At 35.3% G+C, this 20158-nt stretch overlaps 1 protein-coding gene across 1 annotated transcript in view; it reads left to right on the forward strand.

Annotated features, from left to right (window-relative positions):
• Window positions 1-10014: 10014 nt before the first annotated feature.
• LOC132120900 (ras-related protein Rab-26-like) overlaps window positions 10015-20158 on the forward strand; it is a 73025-nt gene continuing 62881 nt past the window's right edge. Inside the window, exons 1-2 of the mRNA XM_059530121.1 lie at window positions 10015-10359; window positions 12039-12149. Coding sequence (XP_059386104.1) covers window positions 10189-10359; window positions 12039-12149 — 282 coding nt within the window. The 5' untranslated portion in view covers window positions 10015-10188. The remainder of the gene's footprint in view (window positions 10360-12038; window positions 12150-20158) is intronic.

Here is a 20158-nt window from a genome sequence, read left to right on the forward strand (position 1 = left end):
CATATTACATGCAAGTAACCCTAATCCTTACCCTAACCATATAGTAAGTACATGTAATTAAGTAAAATTACTCAGTATTTAAATGTTTAATTACAATGTAAAAAAGACACCTTAAGATAAAGTGTAATCAAGATATGTATTTGTGTGTTTAAATTAGCTTAAAAATTGCAAAAACATTTCATATGAGGTGTTTTTGTTTTAAAAACATACATTTTACTTTTACATATGCAAATGAGGCACTACATAATTAAAAACGCACACATTTTGCATACATTACCAGAACATAAATCTGAAAATTGGATCAACATTTTTCTATTTCATTTTACTGCAAATATGTGTTCTTGTAGACTTCAGTTGCAATTTTAATAAATAATAATAAATCTAATAATAAAAATATAGTATAAAATGCATTGATTCACTTCAGAAGGCTTTAATTTACTCCCCATAACCCTGTACAGCACTTTTTATGATGGATGGATGCACTTTTTGGGCTTCGAAATCTTGACACCCATTCACTGCCATTATAAAGCTTGGGACATTTTTTGAGATTAACTCTGATTGTATTCGTCTGAATAAAGAAAGTCATATACACCTATGATGGCCTTACTAAGGTTTTAGGGTAGTTTACATTTTTGGGTGAACTATCCCTTTAAATCAAGGTTTTCTTGACAGATTTGATCAATTAAACAAATATGAGGTGAGATTATGTTTGAAAGAAGAATATCTCTCAATGTTGTCTGAAAACTTGTTTCCCCTTTGAATTGATTTTAGTTTTCTGATCCCATTTGCGGATATTTGTTCTTGTTTTAATCTTAAACTCACTTAATTTTGACCACTTTATCAGAAACTGAGTCTTATGTCATTTGGCTTCTTAAGTAAATTGATTTTGCTTTAAGAATCTTTTGACATCTGTCCTGAAAACATAAAAATACTAATTGTTTGCTCCCTAGACAATTACATTTAGAGAATGTATTAGCATTTTTAATTTATGGGTGCACTGTCTCTTTAAGTGCCTCGCTCAAGGTTGGGATTTGAACCTGCAACCTTTTTTTCTGGTCACCAGCCCAGATCTGTAACCACTAGCTAAACCATCCACATCACTGTCTTTAGACAACGGGATTAGGAAGAGCTGCACGTTTTCTCGGTTTGAAGAATTGTTTTTTTGCGAAGCTTCGTTAGCATCTTGAGTTGGATTACCCAGAGGGCAAAGGCAGAAGTTTTGGAGGAGCCAATGGAAAAATGAAAACAGAAAGTGTATCATTTCCAGATTGAAGTGGAGTCATTGCAATGGTTTGAAAATGACTTTTTCCCCATTTTCCCAAAACACACTGAGAAACATAAGGCAGCAGAACACAAGGCTAAACTGTGTGTATTTTGAAGGTCAGTAGAAACAATAAAACCACTATCAGTCTGAATCATGTGACGTATATTATTCCTTTACTGGACACTAATTCACCGGCTGACTAAAACAAATGATTACCAAATGTGTATGTTTTACCAAAAAAAACAACCCCACATTAAAATTGCTATAATAAAATGTTGCATTCTTTATGTGTATCATATGCAAACATTTTTAGGTGTATTATGATATATTTGATGGGATGTATATATATAATGCAACACTGTGGTGTTCCTCATATTGTTTAGTTTGTGGTGGTGTATGGGCTTAAGAATATAACGAGCCTTAAAAAGCTAATGTATGAAACACACACAGGAGTTTAACGGGTGACTTGAGTTTACAGTGTATGGAACTGATTTGCGCTCCTGTTTTAAAGCTACAGCTGAACATTGTAATAAGCCTGAGCCTGATTTATGTCCGTATGAAACCAGGCCGCGTCCCAATTACAACACAACTGGATTTTCAATCATAACTTTTCACGTTAACTCTAGTTGTGGCGATCAGCGAGTATTTGAATGCATGCACAGGAATTTTTAAGATAATGAATCTGTTTTGGTGGCATCCTCTCATGCAGCAGCTTTCAGACGTATTGATTCATAAGTTCATTGCTCTGTTCTTGGCTCGCTCTTCTTAACCCTCGTTGCTCAACCAGACCTCGTTCCTGTCCCGTGTCCCATAACTGTTTTTAATTTCTGAATGTTATATTACAGTGACATGGCAGAGCCCCCAGTTTTTTTCCATCTCACTTCTGTTGTTCAGTTTGGCAAGCTCACAGGAAGTGATGACGAATTATATTGTATGAATCCCTTAAGGGAGTCCCCAGTTCATTATTAAGCTCAAGTATTTTTAATTCTCACTGGAGCTTTAACAGCTATGAGGCCTTGCACAGTTATGTTTTATTAGCTCAAATCTTTGTTTATGCACGATCCAGCAGATATGTTGGAAGTGGAGTAGTAATGTAACATGTTTAATATAATACGTTTAAATGAATTGCCATTAAGAAGTGTTTTTAAAGCAAATCATAGTAGACCAGTCACAATGTTTATCTTTCTCAAATCAAGATTCATTTACTTGAGAAGCTATATGGCTGATGATATTCAACTTGTTTTCTGAAAGAAATATCTAAACTTTGCTAAAAATAAGAAAAACAAATATGCTAATGGAGTCAGAAAAGTAAACTCTACCTTTTTATGGATTAGATTTCTTACCCCATAGGTAGAAATTATTTAGTTTTAAGCATAAACTTACTTAATTTAGCCCCCCCCCCCCTTCCCCCCTCAAAACAAGACTTAATATTGTGTCATTTTGCGTCATGTTTTTACGATTGTTTAGGCATTTCGTACTGGAAAACAAGACAAATTTACCAATTTAACTTTATTATTATTATCATTATTGGCAGTGTAGAGGAATGTACTGTAGCTTTAAATCAGTGTGATTTTTACATCATTGAGACACTATAATAGCTTTTATTGTTATTTTAGATATTGTTCTGTTTTCACTTTAATTCTAAAATGTTAGTAATTTTTTGTCATTTTTAATATATATATATTTATATTCATTATATCTCAAGTAAGGGAATGTTTTTTTATTGTTTTATACCATTATACATGTGGTTAAAGTTTAGAAATTAAGATATGAAGTCTATCTAAGAATAGTACTCATAGTACATTTAGTCTTATATACCATTTTGATTTCAATTAAGTTAATGAGGTTAAGTTAAACACGCCGCACGGCATGCTGGGAAGGGCTCGCGGCGGGTGAGAGGGCCACTGTCTTCATGTTTGTTCACTGAAAGCAGCAGACGTGGCTTTAGTTTGGTTATTTAAGGTAGTTTTCCTTCGTTACAGACGCCTCTGTTTGCTTTGTGGCAACATGAGCACTCCATCACCTCACATTTATCTTAATTATCACATCGCCAGCAGCAAATAGAGAGCATTTCTGTGATATTAATGGTGTAAATGAAATAAACAGACTATTTTGGGCTATCATTAACATTTTTGCACCTACGTGAAGAGCTGTTGTTCAGGTTAATCTGGTCAAAAACACCTGTCTTGACCTTAGGGTGAAGCTGCTTCACACACACACACACACACACACACACACACACACACACACACCGGGTGTCATATGCCTTCCTTCAGATGTGAGCTCCATTCACTTAACTACGGCTCATTTACTGCCACAGCTGAGTTTAAAAGAGGCTCTAAACCTGTTAACATCAGACCAGGGTTTGAGCTGAAAGCATAATATATCATATATTATATATCATATTTTTTTATTTATTTACTTTGATAAATTTTTAATTTACATTATTAGATGTATGCACGCTGCATAATTACTATAATTAGTCTTATAAGTAGTGATGCAATGTACTATATAAAAAATAAATAAATAATAAATTGTATATTATTAATATTTCACATATAATTAAAGTGACAAAAAATAAATAATTATATTATATTAATTGTATATATTATAATATTAAATATAATGTATAGTTTTATATTTTATTTTTTATTTTTTTTGGATTTATAATATTAATATTAAATATATATTTTTTCATTTGTTTTGATATATATTATTAAATTACATAACATTAACATAAATGTACATGTACACATAAGGGATAATTATGCAAAAACATACAAATAGTTGTATAATTATATTAGTAGGCCTATATAAATAAGTATTGTTGTGATGTGAAATGATGTGATGTTTTCACACTCTCCAGGGATCAAATGCATCTTAAATGCCTCATACTGCATCCTAGACCCTGCTACATGCATCTCCTGCTTTCATTGCTTTAGACGCTCAGCATCACTTCATCATGAGGTCCTGCAGATCCTCTTCCAGGTGCATTTCAGAGCTAACTGTTCCACACTTCTAAGTCTGAGAGCTCATCCAGATCATTTCAGAAGAGTTTCAACATTGTTGCCATCTAGTGGCATCACTGGGTTTTTAACCCGCTCAACCAAACACAACAGTGTGGTCAGTTTCAGCATCATTTCCTGATGACAGTCTAAAGTGTGTTTTCTAACAGGTCGCTCTGATCATCAGACTGTAGATCCGCATGATGCGCTTTTAATAAGGACAAGGAATATATATATATATATATATATATATATATATATATATATATATTAAAATATAAATAATAGACGGAAAAACTTTAAATTACAAACATTGCCTTCAAAGTTGTAAAATCTACTTCAAATTTTCATAATTTCACATTTCATTGAAATAAGTTTGACTTTACTGACTAGAAATAAGTAAAAAGTAAAACTGAAAATAAAAACAAATGAACTAAATGTAACCTGAATTGTAATATACTGTATATATATATATATCAAAAGGACACATAATAAAAATTTTACTAAAATTGAAATAAAATCATAAAAAAATAATTAAAATAAAAAATAAATAAAATTAAAGCTACATTCATAAAAACTAGTTTACAAGTATATAAATAATACTAAATGAACACAAATGTTTGGTAAAATATGTTTAAACTATTTTTATTGATACTTTTCAGTAAACAATATTAATGTACACTACAGTTCAGAAGTTTGTGGTCAATAACATTTTTCACATCTTCTGCTCACCAAGGATGCATTTATTTGTTCAAAAATGCATTAAAAATTATAAAAATAATTTTAGAATTTTAAAAAATGTTTTCTGTGTGAATCTGTGTTAAAGTGTAATGTATTTCTGTGATGCTCCGCTGTATTTTCAGCATCATTCCTCCAGTCTTCAGTGTCACATGATCTTCAGAAATCATGAAAATATGATGATTTACTGCTCAAGAAACATTTCTGATTATTATCAGTGTTGAACACAGTTGTGCTGCACAATATTTCTGTGGAAACTGTGATGCATTTTTTTTTTTTTAGGATTCACAGATGAATAGAAAGTTCAGAAGAACAGCGTTTATTTGAAATAGAAATATCTATAATCTTTTGTCACTTTTAATGCATCTTTGCTGAATTAAAGTCCCACGGTCTCACCGAGGTAGTGCATGTTTGTAACCTCGTCTGTTTTTCTCTGTCTCTGACCATGTCTCAGGTCAGGTTTGTTGATCAGCCGAGTGCTGAATGTGTCTCTGGGGTTTCTGAAAGCAGATCTGAGTAACCTGCTGAGAGCCTTCAGAGCCTTCAGCATTAAGATGATTTTAACTCAAATACATAGAGTCTATAATCTATAATAACACTTCCTCCAGTGAAAAAAAAACGCTGCTTGATCTGAGCAGATTTCTCTCCTGATTCAGACCAGAACACTTTTCCACTGAAGGAAGTGGATTATAGACTCTATGTATTTGAGTTAAAATCATCTTAATGCTGGATGTGTTTCATCTTTTGTCTTCTCCAGATGTTCACTGATGGACTGGAGTGCTGTGGATTATTGTGATGTTTTTATCAGACTCTCATTCTGATGGCACCCATTCACTGCAGAGCATCCATTGATGAGACACTGCTGCAGTGCTACATTTCTACAAACCTGATGAAGAAACAAACTCTACGTTTCTGACGGCATGAGAGTGAACACATTTTCAGCAAATAAATTCCTTTAAAGCTGCTGTAAGAAATTTTACCGTGCATGAAATGTCACCTTTATTGTTCGGATAGGATGGAAATGTATAAATAGTGTCTGGGATGTCAGATGTGTCTCAGCACTGGCTTCGTAAACAGGAAGAAGAATGAAGGATACAGAGGCTCAGTCCAGTGGAGGATTTACAAAAGTTTACCCAGTTTACAAAACAAACAAAAAGCAGGCTGATTTCCTGATGAATGTCTGTGGATGCATGAGTTGAGACGAGACGTGTTTGTCTTTGTAATCACTGCTGTCCCTCTCTCTTAATGAATTCTTCACCAGGAGATGGATTTCAGCCCAATACAAACAGCCCAGTCAGTAGAAAGTGTTGAGATTATTTATAATCCTTATGTAACACGCACAGAGCGATAAGAAATCAGCTGCACAGACAAATGAGATCATCAATCTTCCACAGAGCGTTTGTAAAGCACTCTCTCTGTGTCTCAAATGTGAAGTTTTACCCTGAGGACGCTTGCTGTAGTGGTTTAGTGTGCTGTGAGGGAAACTGTAATACAGTGCTTGTTTCTCTGACGTTGTCTCTCTCAGACGTCTGAGTGGGTTATTCACACAATATAACACAATATAATTCCACAAATCTTTCCCTAATGGGACACAACCGCTCCAGGACAGAGAGAAGCTGAAGTAAAACTCAATAATAAACATCAGATACAAGACATGACATTGCATTTACATTACAACTTAACATAATATAGGAAGAAGCAATATTAGAAGTCAATTAAATTAAACAAATATTATTTTTTAATTAATATATATATATATATATATATACATATATATATATATATATATATATATATTGGATTTATTAAATAATAATTATAAAAATAATAACATTGATAATTACAAATGACAGTATTATTATTTCATATTTTCTTCTAATTTGTATTCCCTACGAATGAATTCAATTATTCCCATATTATTATTATTATTATTACTTTTAATAATAACAACAACAACAACAAATTATACTACTGTAATTTAAACTTTTCTTTTAATTTTTGTTTCCTAAAAAGTAATTAAATGATTTCCATTTACAGGTATTTTTGGTCAAATGTTCAATTAATAATAATTAATAGTTATATTTTTTATGTTTTCTTTTAATTTCTATTCCCTAAAAAAATCGGTCAAATTTGGAATTAACAATAATAATAATTATTATAATTTATTTAATTAATATTAATTATTAATATTAATTAATATTTTATTTAGATTTTTATTCCCTACAATTATTAAATAATTGTCATTTCCAGCTATTTGCAGTCAAATGGTTAATTAACAGTTTATTATTATTATTATTATTTATTCCCTAAAAATTAATTGTTCCAATTATTGGTCAGTAACACAACAGTGTTATGGCAAACTTGTTCTTAGAAACAATGCTAAATAAAAAGTGCAAAACCTTTGATGTGTTTTAAATACAATGAAAAACTAATCAGCTACTGTTTGCTTTGATCTTTTGTTTTATTGTGCAGTTACACTCATGCATCTTCTAAGTCTGGATTCCTTGCAGGGCACATCACATGCACATGCCTATGTTGAAAATAATATCAGTCTTCAGCTCACCGTTTGATCACAGTTCAGCTGCTCAGGATGCAGTGAGATGTGCGAAACTACACAAACATCGCCTTCAGTTTCCTTCTGCAGGTGACCTCACATGTCTTCTATAGTTAATGAGCTCAAACATGCATCACAAAAACTTGGATTTGATGCATTTGTGGTTTCAGATACGAGGAGAGCATTTCTGCTATGAATACAGGACAGCTCAGACAGCCAGTTTGTCTTTTTTTGTATGTCACACACTGAAATCTATCCTATCTGGGTTTGACTAATCTGTGCCAAAGATGATTTGTTACATAAGAAACTTCTGAAGGCATCTCTTCTGTGTCTCTGAGGAGCAGAGCATGTGTTGAATCCAGGCCTGTTTTAAGCCTGCCAACAAAATCTGCTCGTTTCTGCTATTATTAATACTAAATTAAGACATACGGTCCTCATTTAAGTCTATTATTCCTACAAAGAACTATATGCAAAATTGTCCAAAAGTTTGTAAATTTGTTATTATTTTTTTTTATATAGGACTTCAGCGAGCTAGTAATATATTTACTCAGCTGGCATCGGTAGACTTAACATCAGTGTGGCCTGACCATCTCTAAACTGATCTCTCACAGTCTCCGAGCATCTGTTTCTGCTAATTATCCCACCTGATTACGTGCAGCCATTACAGCCGCTGGACAGATCCTTTATTTGGACCGACACAGAAAGGAAGGAAGGACTGGAGTGCAGTAATTGTATTGGGATGTCTCCATATAGACGGAGCATGAGAAAGGAAGAAATCAATTAGTGTGTATCTATAGCAACTGACCCGAGTGACAGGTGTAGGCTAAAAATGACCTTTGTGGGATCATCATCATTTAGAGTAATTCATGAAAGCAGCAGATGGTAAGAAGGAAATCTTGAGGTTGCAGATAATAGTTTAGTGGACATGTCTATTTTTAATTTTTTTGTCATTAGTGGCTGTACTAATGCATTGTTCACATTTCACCATGAGTCATATCTTCAATACGAGTCACATAGTCAGACTTTTGACTGTTGTCATAAAGTCTGGATCAGTTTATAGCTTATTCCTGCCAGAAGGTTTATGCTTGCTTGTCTGTATGAAATGCAGTCTAAACATCTTGCTATTTTTCTGTTCCTTTTCAGAGCACTGTACTGTTAAACTGACCTTGAGCTCGATCTGAAGAGGGCTGTAAAATGTTGGAGCAATCTGATTGAATTTACATTTGCAATAATGCATTTGGCAGATGATTTTATCCAAAGTATGGAAACCTGTTTCCGCCACAAAAACAATAATAAATAAATAAATAAATAGGTCATTGTGACTTTTTTTCCCTCACACTTGTACGATATTTATTTATTTAAATAAATATTTTTCTGTGGTGAAAAAAGTCTGAATTGCAGAATAGAAACTGATAGAGTTTAAATCTCTTAATTATGGAATTAAAAAATAACAATATATAAAAATTCTATGTTATAGTAATTCTGGCTTGTTTATTTAGAATTGCGAGAAACGTATCAGAATTGTAGGAAATAAACACAGAATTCTGAAAAAAAAAACATTGCAATTACCTTTATTATTATTAACAACTTATTCATGGCAGAAAAAAGTCTGAATTGTGAGATGTAATCTCCCACCCAAACATCTCACAATTCAGACTTTTTTTTCTTTCACGATAACTCACAATTCTTTTAAATCTAGCAATTCTGAATCTCACAATTATGAGTTTATATCTCGTAATTCTGAATTTATTTTCTTGCAATTGTGCTTTTATATCTCGCAATTGAGATTTTTTTTCTTTTTTTTTTTACAGATTGTGAGAAGTAACAGCTAATTAAAAAAAAGTCACAATTAATACCTTTTTGTATTTTTTTTTTCTTTTGTGGCGGAAACAGGTTTACTGGAGTACTGACTGATCTACTACAGTACAGTAAGTTAAAACAAACGGTGTTTAAAAATTCCTGCTGATAACTTAGTTCTTTCATCGTCCAGCCATCATGACTTAAACCAGGGGTCTCCAAACTCGGTCCTGCAGAGTTTAGCATCAACACACCTGCCTGGAAGTTTCTAGTATGCCTAGTAAGACCTTGATTAACTGGTTGAGGTGTGTTTAATTAGGCTTGGAGCTGTACTCTGCAGGACACTGGAGACCCCTGACTAAAACTAATCCTGGTGTGCGTTCAAAACAACACTGCGCCTTTAAGGGAGCTTTGTATTCCAATAAGTGTAGAGTGAGAGCGAGCGTTTGCGCGCTGCTTGGATGCGCTCGGTGTGCGCGTGGCCAACTCTTCCACTGATTGTTGACAATGCGCCCTGCGCGCGTGCACTACCTCGCTGCTTAGAGGAGTGAGCTGGATTCTCTCTTTCAGAGCAGCCGCACAAGTGCGTTCGGGAGACAGGTAGCTACCAGAGACGCTTTTCCTTTCTAAAACAACAACAACTAATTATTGGAAGCAGGTGCACTGATCGCACTCTTTATTTGACCGAGCCCTCAAGTCATGCGCGCGCTTATTGATGAAAAGTTAATTCACGCATACTTGGATTAACACAGACTACGGGGCAAGTGTACCGGATAAAGCGCGCTCATTAATTACTCGTCGCACGTTCGCACGGGGAATAAGCAATCGTAATGTCAAGGAAAAAAGCGGTCAGAGGAAAGGGGGGCTCAAATACACCGAGCTCATCTCCGATTAGCGATCAAGAGAAGGGTAAGAAAGTCCCGACTCAGTCCAACGGAGCGGTGCATCCCAGCAGACCCTCTCTCAGCAGCAGCGGGGAATTCTACGACATCGCCTTCAAGGTACACGACAAGCCGCTTCCATCAACGCGAACACAACGCAGTATGGCAAGCGGTTTATACATCTAGTCATTTATGCGTTTTTATTCTACTAGCGTTTAAATATATCTACTAAATTAAATTCCAGAGCGTCCATTACATACTAGCACTTATTTCCTTTCTACTAGCTCTAACTATTCTCACTAGTGTCCAGTAGCCTATAACTATTCTATTGTTTCATTGCAATCACATTGTATATTTGAATTTCATTTACCAAATGCACATTATTTAAAACTTCAACTAGTATCAGTTTCTCACTACGTTTTTATTCAACGCTTATTTCCCTTCTTCTAGTCATGATCTCAGTAGCATTAAGTAACCATTCCATTGTAACTGATAGTAGTAATTTTATGTACTAGTAACTTCAGTGACTAGTAGTATTTTTGAATTTCACTAATCATTTATAAGATATACAATTATTCTAACTAGTATCTATTCAGCTGGTCACAAGTTGTCATTCATTACATACTAGTACTTATTCATTTTCTGCTTGTCACTCAGTAGTATCGAGTAACTATTTCATTGTAACTGGTAATAGCGTGTTTTTAGTTTTACAGTGACTAGTTCAATAACCATTTAGTCAGATTTTCCGATTCTTAATGTATCGATTCAGTTTGTCACTCGATCTCATTCATTTCATACTAGTACCCCCCCCCCCCTCTACAAGTCAGTATCTCAACAGTATCAAGTAACTATTCTATTACATCTAGTTAAAGTATTAAAGTAGTTAAAGTAGTCTGTTTTTACTATTACGCTTTAAAGGGGAAAATGGCTTGCCATACATCTGTATGCATGTGAGCATAAATAGCATAAACATGACAACTGTGTTATACAATTTATATTTCATAGTTCTGATGACTGTGTGCAGCTTCACTAGTTTGTGGCTATTATTTGTGCTACAGCAGTATTTAAAAACAATGCAATGCTATCCAGCCGCCCCATATGGACGAGAATTACGCGCTCCGTTTGAGTGAAGTTAAGCGCGTGCTCTAATTGAACAGCTGTGTCAATACAGATAAGCTGGAGCACAGCAACTGGGTTATCCAGCCTGACACAAGTATGCTCACTTACTTGCATTCTGCACTGACGTATTCTGATTTCTCCAGCCACATTCTGTATTTTAAGATGTTTCGAGCTTTGCACGTTAAAGCTGAAATGTCTAGGTGATTTTGTTGTGGAAGACAGTTTGATAGTTTGACAGTACAGACCAAAAGTTTGGACACACCTTCTCATTCAAAGAGTTTTCTTTATTTTCATGACTATGAAAACTGTAGAGTCACACTGAAGGTGTGAAACAACTGAAAATATGTCACATTGTAGGTTCTTCAAAGTTAACGGAATAACCCTGCTTGCTTCTTTCTGTGAAAATCACTGGTTTGGTGTACTAAATGTGTAGTTTTGTCCTAATCTCATCTCTCTGCCAGCAAACCCTCTCTTCCCGCTCCGATATTCCTGCCTTTAATCTTTACAGCCTTGAAAAAGTCTTTCTACAGAGACATACTGTAGTTTGATTGAAGCACTGATGGAAAGATGAGAAGTTGTTTTTATCTTAATAGAGTGAATAAGAGGCAGGGAAGACGAGAGAAGAGATGATGGGATAGATTGTGTGTTCTGCTCCATCTTTCACATGTCTTTCTGTCCAGGTAATGCTGGTTGGTGACTCTGGGGTGGGGAAAACCTGTCTGCTGGTTCGCTTTAAAGATGGAGCGTTTCTAGCTGGGAGCTTCATCTCAACAGTCGGTATAGACTTCAGAGTGAGTAGACAATAAGAAATACATGCATTAATGCACATACACTCATATACACTCATAAGATTTTTTTTCTAATGCATCAGAGGATTGCATTGAAATACATAACTGAAAGTTGAGTATTATAACAATGCACTCTCGAATAGGACTCATTTAAGTAAAAATCAATTGGTTAATAACATGAAATGATGGCAGACAGTTCTGTCTTTATTTTCTTTGTCCTTATGAGCACTAAAATGCTTGTGCTTAGCTACTATGGAGCAGCAAAACCATAAGATGTTACATCTGGCAATAAAATAGACCAATTCTGTGTCTCCTGTCTTTTATATCAATAAGAAGAAACCGTCATTATCTCTCTAAGCTCCTCAGGGCTTTTATTTTCAGAACAATTTTTAAGAGCACTACAGACAGACGACGCGGACTGATGAATGATTTGGCGTTCCTGAGAGTGCCATTACTTCAGTACAGCCAAAGGCAAAGAAAGCTTTTCACAAACCCAGTGCTTTATCATTTACGTGAACTAATCTACAGGACATGACAAAGTGTCTTTGTGTTCGGACTGCTTTGGTCAATGAAAATCTGAAAGGGTTTCTATAAAGGTTTCTCTTTAAATGCACAGTGGCTGGAGTTTACAGATCTTTTCGTATTTCATAATAGTTTTATGCTAGATTGAGCTGTTCTTTCAATCATATTCCCACTCTCTATCTTCAAATAATGTAATTCTCATAATGCATTCAAAGTCTGTGTACTCTATTTGCATTTCACATAATTCTTATTTTGTAAGACTTAAGTGTTTTTCAACTAAATGTATCTGATAAGCAACTTCTCAATAATGAATTAATGTGGGAAAATGTGTACTATGGTATTAATGCATCTATCCCTTTTTTATAAATTAAAAAAGAAATTATTTGAGAAATTCTGGTATTTCAAATTACACATGAACCACACTTAAAACAATAACTGAATATATATATCTAATATATATTCCCGTAGTCCCGAAACACCAGTTTGCCATTGTTTGAAGCAGTAATTGACTTGTCGGATTGGCAGAAGCAGCGTTTGTGAGGCTGTGCTCTGTAAACAGTGATACAGAGGAGAGACTTTGTGCTGTAATTGAGCCGTTTCTTCTGTAATCCCTGTTATCCTCTCACACACACTTTAGACCTGCGATCCATTTCATTGTCTTTGAATCAAGCTAAATGTTACTCACAGAATTTGTACTTGTTCTAACTAACTATACTTTATTCTGCATACTACATGACTTTGTTAAATAAATGAACTTGAAGCATTAATGAAATATACGAATGCAGTCTGACAGATCTTTATGACTTTAAATGCATTAACAAAACATGCATGACAGTAATATTATAGCTGCTGAATGTGGAATGAAAAGAAGCTGTTCCTGTGTCACTTGTGCTCTTTCTGTCCTTGGAGTTAATAGTAAATTGATTTTACATACACATCTTCCCAGTGTATAATACCGTAATAAAGTCTTCATCTTAGTTATTGATCGACAATATCTGTGGCATGCTGTTGGTTATTGCAGAAAATAATGTTGACTGTCAGGTTTTGAACATAAAGGAAACAGAGGAACAGAACTGTGAATGTAAAAGAGCATGGAACGGCTAGCAAAATAGGTTCTTGTTATGTTTAAATATGTTTGTTTTCTTAGAGTTCAAAACTTCCAGTTTTAAAAACTTTTGTCACACATTAGTTTGGGGTCCAATTCTCTCTATTAACTACAACTTTTACCACAATAAACTCCTTTTTTGCTCCTTATGAATAGTTAGGTAGTTATTAAGTTTAGTTATGGGGTAGGGTTAAGATATCTACAATATGATCATGCAAAATAAGGCATTAATATGTGCTTTATAATTGCTAATAAACAGCCAAGTAATATGCATGCTAATAAACAACTAGTTAATTTTAACTAGTTCAACTTTTCATCATGGGACATTTTCAGACAATGTCTTAAATGGTATCAGAGTACTGCAAAGGAAGCTCAGAGGAAATACATGTAAGATTAAATTGCACAAAATGCACATAGGCCGTAGATACTTTTTTTTAACACAATTATTGTCTTTTTAAATCCTGCTACTAGTGCTTCATTAGAATGTTCTGCACTGATTTGTGTGAACGGTTTTTAAAACATTTTATCCATGAAGTCGAGTGTATCAGGTCTAATATACCATCTCAAAATTATTTTCCTCTAGAAATGGCTTTTCATCAGAGCTCCCTATCTCTTTTCCGACCCGTGTCACCTTCTGATGTCCTGACTTTTCCAGCCTTAAGTCAAGTTATTACTGCTAATATCAATATCTCCTTAACAAATGGAATTGTACCAGCTTCTTTTAAACATGCTATAGTCCAACCACTGTTTAAAAATTTAAACTGTTTAATAATCAGCATGACCTAAATAACTATAAACCCATTTCTAAATGATCTTTCACCTCAAAAGTTTTGGAAAATGTTGTTTATTCTCAGATCTGATCTTACTTATGTACTTTTAATATTTTTGACATATTTCAGTTTGGGTTTAGAGAATTTCATGGTACTAAATCTTCCCTCTTGAAGGTTACTAAAGATATTTTACTTTCCCTTCTGGCTCTTGCTGCATCCTAATCATGCTTGATTTAAGTGCAGCATTTGATACAATAGATCATGACATCTTTCTTCAAAGACTTGATCAGGTAGCTGGTTTTCAGGGATCTGTGTTGAACTTGTTTGCTTCTTACCTTAAGGACGTATCTTTTTCTGTTAATTGTGGGAATTGTTTCTCATCTCGGGCTCAAATCTCCAATTGCGTTCCTCAGGGCTCTATTTTGGGTCCTCTCCTTTTCTTCTTTATTTGATCATATTATTTCTTTGCTGATGACACTCAACTTTATTTTCCTGTTAAAAACAAGAACTGTTCTGTGACTAATCTGTTTGCATGTCTTCATGACTTTAAATGCTGGATGGAGTTGATTTTTTTTATTTTTTTTACAGTTGAATAAGGATAAAATAGAAATAATGGTTTTTGGTCCAACAACTGTGCTGTCTGGCATTGCCAAGCAGCTTGGGCCCCTGTCATCAAATGTATGCGACTGTGTTGGAAGCCTTAGTGTTGTCTTTGATCCTACATTGTCTTTTGATAAGCAGATAAGTGCTGTTGGGAAAAGCAGTTTCTTTCAATTAAGATCAATTGTTAGAATCAAGAGGATGCTTTCCATGAAGGACCTTCAAACAGTAATTAATGCGTTTATAACTTCAAGGTTGGACTACTGCAACTCACTTTATCTGGGCTTGCCTAAATCATCTCTGTACTGATTGCAGTTGGTGCAAAATGTGGCAGCCAGATTATTGAATGGCACTAGAAAACATGAGTCCATGCATTACCCCAGCACTCGCCTCTCTACACTGGCTCCCTTTCAGAAAACATGGTAGCACTTCGGTATAGGGAACAATTCTCACTATTAACTATTAACATGCATATTATTAACATATTGACTGTTTATTAGTCAAGTCACCTTTATTTATATAGCGCTTTAAACAAAATACATTGCGTCAAAGCAACTGAACAACATTCATTAGGAAAACAGTGTGTCAATAATGCAAAATGATAGTTAAAGGTAGAGGTCGACCGATATATCGGTCCTATATACAACAGTCCTGGGAGATAAAGGTAGTCAGAGAATTTCACTCTGTAAATGGGGTGGAGAAGTTGACAGCTCTAACAAACACTGCAGCGTGACGTTACCAAAGTAAACTGTCTCTGACATTACTCCGCCGCTCACAGACAGCACCGCGCTCAGAGAGACAGCTGTCCTGGAGCTGCCCAGAACGGTGAATCACATTTGTTCGGAAGCATGGTTTGATGCAGACAATAACCAGGTTTCCATCCAACTCATTTGTATTTAGGGATGTCAATATTCGATAATTTCCATGATCTATCGTCGTTTAAATTAACGATCAATTAATAATCTTAATGCTGCAAAATGCGTCTGCAGCGGTATTATTATTGTGTGCAAAAGCCACTTGGAAAAAAAGCTTTCTCACCCGAATTAAAGGGGTTTTAGTATGAATAAAATGCTAGTAGCAGGACTGTAAAATGAATAGATGTGATTATGATCATTTGATAAAATGATGAGAGCGCGCCATATGTTGGAGATAATTTTACTTTGTTGACTGTTTCCCATCAAGGAGACCGCTGAATGCGCCTCTTTAAATGGTCTCGTGGTGCTCGTAGTTGTATTTTAAAACGCAACTGCTATGTTTTCAAATGACACTATAGTAGTGGTGCAACGGATCAATATGTTCGGTTCGGCACACACGTGACCCGCGGATTGATTTATGAAAAAAAAAAGAAAAAAGTTGCGCATGGCGAGCGGAGGAACGGAGGAGCTTGAACGCCCCGCGCATTTTGGCTTCCTTGTCAGATATAATGATGAAGGAAAGAGGTTAGAGTGAAAAGATTGTGCCCGATCTTTATGAACAGGAGAAAATAAAGTTGTGGATGAACTATCCCGAGCATCCTCTGTTGCGCTCACGACAGAAGGGTGGAGAGCTCTGTGACGATAACTGCTCACTTCATCACAGCAGACTGGGAGATGAGAAGTCCGGCTATTATGTTAAAAAGAAGATATTATGCCATGTGCACTTTAAGTTGATTTCATATATTTTAATTTAATAATTTAATGTTAAAGGGACAATAAGTAACTTTTTAGGTATTTTATTATCTAAAATCAATATTTTTATTCATAAATATGCCCTCAATGGTGTACAAATACCTATGCCAATGTTTAAACTAATCCTCGTAAATGATGAATTTATTATCTTTATATACATGGGACGGGTAGGTCGGCGGAGGCTTCCATGTAGTTCCGCCATCTTGCAAAACTATAATAGCAGAGAGGGACAAAAAGTACTAAGCCAACGCGTTTCCACAACGCGTTTTCGGTTAGAGCCAGAAACGCAGGTGCAGAGCAGTGAGAGGTGCTTGAAACTGCACCGGCAAGTTTAAAAGTCTGGATTGCATTCTTATTATGGACCAAACATATGCCGCGCCACAGGAGAAGAAAACATCGTTGCCAAAACGAAGTGCTATTAGAAGACATCCTGTCAAAGCTTTTTGGTACATATCGCCTACCGTAGATGCAACGCGCATTTGAAAAAGCGAGGCGCTGGAGAGCAAAATTAATTTGAATGCAAAATACAATTTCACCACTAGATGGGAGTAATTCCTACTTACAACCCCTTTAATAAAAAAAGGACGAAACGTATGTTTATTTGTCTTGGCCTTTTTTTTTCTTTTTTTTTGCTGATCCGAAAAATGATCCGATCCATACGAGGACGAGCGAGCGGGTTTGACTAGATGTATTTGGAGGTCATTGCTCACGTCTCGTTCTGCACATATCCAATTGTTTCCATATTCGCTATGTATCTGAACGTTAAACTATAATATTTTATATTATTTTAATGTAAACTAGACGGAAAAAATCATCCTCTTCACATGAGCAAAAACGTGCATAACAGCAGAGTGGAGCGGTATACTACGGTCTATTTAAACTGACCAGTGTAACCTTTTAAATGTTTGGTTGACTGTACTTTATTTTAATAATGAACAGACTGCGATGTAAGTTTGAAATTAGAATAGACTTTAGATGTTCTGTGTCATTTATACCAAACACAAATGTTGCTGGTTGCTAGTGTGTTTGCAGCACTACTGTTATTTATTTTTTTTTATATTTAATTGTTTATATTTTTCAGTTTAATTGAGTTTTATTTCTAACATTTTATTAATTTAAATGTATATTTAAGTTTACATTTATGTTCCAGCAAACTTGAAAAATTCTACTTGATAAATGCTCTAAAACTTTTATGTAAATGATTGACATCGGTGACAGAATGGAGAAAAAAACCTTGGGAGAAACCAGGCTCAGTTGGGGGGGCAGGTCTCCTCTCACCTGACGAATCCTGTAGTTCAATTCCAGGCTGCAGCAAAGTCAGATTGTGCAGAAGAATCATCTGTTTCCTGTGGTCTTGTCCTGGTGCTCCTCTGAGACAAGGTCTTTACAGGGGATCTGTATCTGGGGCTCTAGTTGTCCTGGTCTCCGCTGTCTTTCAGGGATGTAGAGGTCCTTTCTAGGTGCTGATCCAGCATCTGGTCTGGATACGTACTGGATCCGGGTGACTGCAGTGACCCTCTGATCTGGACACAGACTGGATCTGGTGGCTACTGTGACCTCGGAATAAGAGAGAAACAGACTAATATTAGCGTAGATGCCATTCTTCTAATGATGTAGCAAGTACATAGGGTGTTATGGAAAGTGTTCCCGGTTCCGGTTTACCTAATTATTGCAGCCTGAAAATCCTTTAACAGATTTGGATAATAAAAGCATATTAGTATGTTATGTGTATGCCAGGTTAAAGAGATGGGTCTTTAATCTAGATTTAAACTGCAAGAGTGTGTCTGCCTCCCGAACAATGTTAGCTAGGTTATTCCAGAGTTTAGGCGCCAAATAGGAAAAAAATCTGCCGCCCACAGTTGATTTTGATATTCTAGGTATTATCAAATTGCCTGAGTTTTGAGAACGTAGCGGACGTAGAGGATTATAATGTAAAAGGAGCTCATTCAAATACTGAGGTGCTAAATCATTCAGGAGTTTATAAGTAATAAGCAATATTTTAAAATCTATACGATGCTTGATAGGGAGCCAGTGCAGTGTTGACAGGACCGGGCTAATATGGTCATACTTCCTGGTTCTAGTAAGAACTCTTGCTGCTGCATTTTGGACTAGCTGTAGTTTGTTTACTAAGCGTGCAGAACAACCACCCAATAAAGCATTACAATAATCTAACCTTGAGGTCATAACTGCATGGATTAACATTTCTGCATTTGACATTGAGAGCATAGGCCGTAATTTAGATATATTTTTTGAGATGGAAAAATGCAGTTTTACAAATGCTAGAAACATGGCTTTCTGAGGAAAGATTGCGATCAAATAGCACACCTAGGTTCCTAACTGATGACGAAGAATTGACAGAGCAACCATCAAGTCTTAGACAGTGTTCTAGGTTATTACAAGCAGAGTTTTTAGGTCCTTTAATTAACACCTCTGTTTTTTCAGAATTTAGCAGTAAGAAATTACTCATCATCCAGTTTTTTATATCGACTATGCATTCCATTAGTTTTTCAAATTGGCATGTTTCACCGGGCCGCGAAGAAATATAGAGCTGAGTATCATCAGCATAACAGTGAAAGCTAACATCATGTTTCCTGATGATATCTCCCAAGGGTAACATATAAAGCGTGAAGAGTAGCGGCCCTAGTACTGAGCCTTGAGGTACTCCATACTGCACTTGGATCGATAGGATACATCTTCATTCACTGCTACGAACTGATGGCGGTCATATAAGTACGATTGAAACCATGCCAATGCACTTCCACTGATGCCAACAAAGTGTTCAAGTCTATGCAAAAGAATGTTGTGGTCAATTGTGTCAAACGCAGCACTAAGATCCAATAAAACTAATAGAGAGATACACCCACGATCAGATGATAAGAGCAGATCATTTGTAACTCTAAGGAGAGCAGTCTCAGTACTATGATACGGTCTAAATCCTGACTGGAAATTAGGGCTGCACGATATTGGGAAAAAATGACATTGCGATATTTTATTTTTCTGCGATATATATTGCGATATTTTTTCTTACAAACAAAAATGGGGTGAGCACACTTACATTCTCATTTAAAATGATTTAAACATCGACACCATCGTGTCAGTTGATTAATATGCGCGAGGGAGAAAGAGCGAGAAAGCGCTCGTGTTGTTTGAAAACGTCTCTCTCTCTCTCGGTCTCTCTCTGTCTCTCTGTCTCTCTCTCTCTCTCTCTCTCTCTCTCTAAATTCAATTCATATTGCTTTATTGGCATGACATACAAAGGTACATATTGCCAAAGCATTGTACATAGCAGAATAGAAACAAACAAAACAAAAATACATATATATTCATAAGAAAAAAAAATTACATGCA

The sequence above is a fragment of the Carassius carassius genome, chromosome 39 (assembly GCF_963082965.1).
Source record: "Carassius carassius chromosome 39, fCarCar2.1, whole genome shotgun sequence".
In the NCBI taxonomy this organism is placed as follows: Eukaryota; Metazoa; Chordata; class Actinopteri; order Cypriniformes; family Cyprinidae; genus Carassius; species Carassius carassius.